At 31.4% G+C, this 3,542-nt stretch overlaps 1 protein-coding gene across 4 annotated transcripts in view; it reads left to right on the forward strand.

The window, feature by feature from the left end:
• The window catches only part of LOC101503823 (cysteine-tryptophan domain-containing zinc finger protein 3), a 10,324-nt gene extending 7,722 nt beyond the window's left edge, over nt 1-2,602 (forward strand). Inside the window, exons 10-15 of one of the 4 annotated variants that reach the window (XM_004494289.4) lie at nt 207-367; nt 785-1,274; nt 1,389-1,461; nt 1,574-1,747; nt 1,859-1,935; nt 2,447-2,602. In XM_004494289.4, coding sequence (XP_004494346.1) covers nt 207-367; nt 785-979 — 356 coding nt within the window. In that variant the 3' untranslated portion in view covers nt 980-1,274; nt 1,389-1,461; nt 1,574-1,747; nt 1,859-1,935; nt 2,447-2,602. Of the gene's footprint in view, nt 368-784; nt 1,462-1,573; nt 1,748-1,854; nt 1,936-2,446 lie in introns of those variants that run through there. The other 3 variants (XM_004494288.4, XM_004494287.4, XM_004494290.4) reach the window with 3 other exon arrangements.
• Nucleotides 2,603-3,542: the final 940 nt, after the last annotated feature.

Here is a 3,542-nt window from a genome sequence, read left to right on the forward strand (position 1 = left end):
GGAAAGAGACGAATAAGAAAAGGAATAAGATAAGTTAGATTTGGCTCATTTGTTTGCTACTTACTAACAAGTCGAAAACATGTTTTCCTTTTATTTGTGTGAACATACAACAGTTTCTCTTTTCTCAAAAGGGCTACTGACCATGATATTATGGTGGCAATGAAAATCTAACTTTTTTTTGTTTTCGATCTTGTTTCATTTGTCAGGTGAGTCTCCGTCATCATCAGCCTCTGATGTTGACAATGTTAACAACTCTACAGCAGCTGACAAAGTTGCCCTAACCAAGACTGTCAATTCACCCCAAGTTGCTGGAAACCATGTTATTGCTGCACGAAGTCGCCCCAATTTTGCGAGGATACTCAATTTTGTAAGTACATAGTTCTTCACAGAAAAAAATGATAATAATAAAACCCACCCTGCTTGCATGTTGGAGGAAACTATAGAACTAAAAGAAGAATTAATAAAATGTGTTCATATCGTTCTCAAGATTTTTTTTTTCTTCAAACAAGATCTGGTATGATCAGTAAGTACAATTATTTTCTCATGCAATTTGATTTCTATAGTGTCGCTGATTTAGATTTCTTTGGCATGTTAGCATTGCAAAATTCAATCATATCGTATTGTGATATGGGTTGAGATTTTAGTAGCCTTGATGGCAATATTGGTTACGGTCCTACCAAAAGGAAGTTCATGTAATATTACTTTTAGACTAGTTTACATTGTTTACAGTGTCATATTTTCGTAGCATGCCGACATTGGAATTAAAGACACGTATTGATTGCAGGCTCAGGATGTGAATTTTGCCATGGAAGCCTCAAGGAAATCAAGGAATGCTTTCGCAGCTGCTAATGCAAACTTGAGTGTGGGCAAGAATGCAGAGGGTATTTCCTCTATCAAGAAGGCCCTTGATTTTAGCTTTCAAGATGTTGAGGGGTTACTACGTTTGGTACGGCTTGCTGTGGAGGCCATCAATCGTTAAAAGGTCCAATTAGTCACAAGATGATTCTGGCCCATTATGATGTTGGATCTTAAACCAGTCTTGCGAACCGGTGAAGCTAGTACTATCTCTACATATAAGCTTCCGTATGTTGTGAAAGAAAGTTTCAGTTTATGGTCGGAACTTAGTTGCTTTATGTTGTGTACAAGAATGAAATCTTCAGAAAACCTGAGATGGTATGGAGCCATTCAGAAGTCAACTTTTGTAAAGCAAATTCTGAGCAACTTTGATATGTGGAATGATGTTACATCAAGATTATAAATTGAAGATATGATAGGTGGATACATATAGATTTAGAAGTTTGAAATTAATTACCATCTTTTGTTCTTCTCATTTTGGAGTTGTTATTTTGTCAATTTGTAAATGTGTAAAAAATTGAACTTCTGGACAGAGGGAGTTAACTGTATTCTTGCTTCTACCAGTGGGAACTGCACTTACTCCTCTTCAAGGAAAGTCAAACTAAAGTGAGCATTCATTTAATTCTTTCTTTTTAATACATGGACATGAATGTTTTCTCTTAACTTTCTTTTTTCTCAATGGTAATTTTTTCCTAATTTGATCATGACTTATGTGCAGGTTGTCTGTCTACTTGTCTTGTACAATTTTGTTGTTAGTGGTAGAACTATATTCTTTTCTCATTTTCTTGTGGATAGAGAGAACAATCAAAAAACAATAAAGGAGGGATGTACAACAAGATTTTTTTTATGTGGAAGGTGATTTACTGCCAATGGTCTTTTTTGCAACTTAAAGGTATACATACACATACGCTTGATTTGGTGATTTTGTGCTTTGTTTCTTATTGAAGTGAATGTGGAAGCATCTCTAACTCTTGATTGTGTGTCCCATTTTTCCCTAAGGAAGATGTGAATGTGTAAATAAACTTATTAGGATCACGTCAGACACTGGAGCGGGTGGTTGCCTCATGCAAAAGCTAACAGGTATTTCATATTCTACATTTCCCCATAATCTCTAATTAGAGTTATTACTTGTGCAATATTTTAATTTAATAAACATAAAATCATTCTATTTTTCACATACATTTTTATCTTTAATATTGAAAACACGGATTTGATTAAAATAACATATGATTAGGAAACTAAAAGCCGCCTGTTCACGCCTGACTTGTCTCAAACCTATAGGCTAGTCTGTGGGTTAGATTTATCTTCTTCTTTTGAAGTGTCTTTCAAAGAAGACTTATATATGATAGTCCTGTATGATATTTATATAAGTTGTACAATATTTATTTGCAACAATCTATATCAAGATTATCATGCACGTGTAGGCACAAGAACTGGAGATTTGGTTGTAGTTGTAACTTGCACGAATCATTTGATTTTAATTGACCAACTAGAGGTTGTAGTTGTGTGGTAGCATCATATTTTAGTTAGCACTATGTATTGAACTTTTGTGGTAGCTTTGATTCCAAACCAAAAAAATTATGGATTGCAGAGTGAGCCACTGAAATGGAGCTGCAGTACTGCAAACCGACTTTAGTGGAGTTTTTTTATTGTTAATAGTATGTAAAATATTTGTATTATATCCCATCAAGTGCAACTTGTATCGAACATTCAAAATTAATATCAAATTTTGATCTTTGCAAGTTTAGTTGAACTTATTATTAAGACGAAAATGAAAATTTCTACAATGAGTTTTAAAATTTCCATATCCATGTAGTAAGTGCATTAAAGAATATTTGATTGAAATTGAATCGTTCAAATTTAAAATTTAAATTTCAGTAAATAAATAAAAAATATTATAAATCATTGATCTAAATTGGAATGAAACTCTCTTGCCTGTCAATATTTGTCTTTAAGGAAACCATTTTCCAATTATTGACTTGATTAATCGTTATTTTAAAATGTTATATAGACATTTCAAAGAGAATGTAGAACTGTTGAATGCTTTTGATTTAATCAAATTATACTAAGTATTTTGCATTTTAGTTAAATCTATCATATCGTGGCAACATTTGAGGTTATATATAAAACTTAATAATACAAATTTGTGATGTTACAAAAAATTCACTTTGCATCATAAATTTCAATAGCATGAATAAAGATACCTTCATAGACATAACATAGAAGTATATTCAAAAGTACAATTGAAGAAATTATACTTTTTTTAAGTAACTTGCTAAATCGTTAATTTAATTTAGCAAGTGATTTCAAGTAAAATACACCGAAGAGTTATTAGCACAGGCCTACGTGTATTATGTATAAATATATAGGGTGTCGCTAATTTTGTAATAGTATGTATTAATATTTAAATAACTCCCAATTTTAGTTTTATTGCTAGTAAGGCACTAGAGTGTTTGCACGAATGTATTTTGTTTTTATGCATGTGTATAAAAAGAAGAAGGAAATAAAAAAAGGAAAATATAAAAGAATAGAAGAAGAAAAAATAAAATATGTTAGTCAAATTTAGAAATACAAATAGTTTAGTCTTCTCGAAAAAACGTCCACAAAAAATTATTCACAATTACAAAATGGAAGATATACTAATCTTTATATCAAAGACTATTTTAAGTATTAAACTTTTTGTTAGA

The sequence above is a fragment of the Cicer arietinum genome, chromosome 3 (genome assembly GCF_000331145.2).
Source record: "Cicer arietinum cultivar CDC Frontier isolate Library 1 chromosome 3, Cicar.CDCFrontier_v2.0, whole genome shotgun sequence".
Classification (NCBI taxonomy): domain Eukaryota; kingdom Viridiplantae; phylum Streptophyta; class Magnoliopsida; order Fabales; family Fabaceae; genus Cicer; species Cicer arietinum.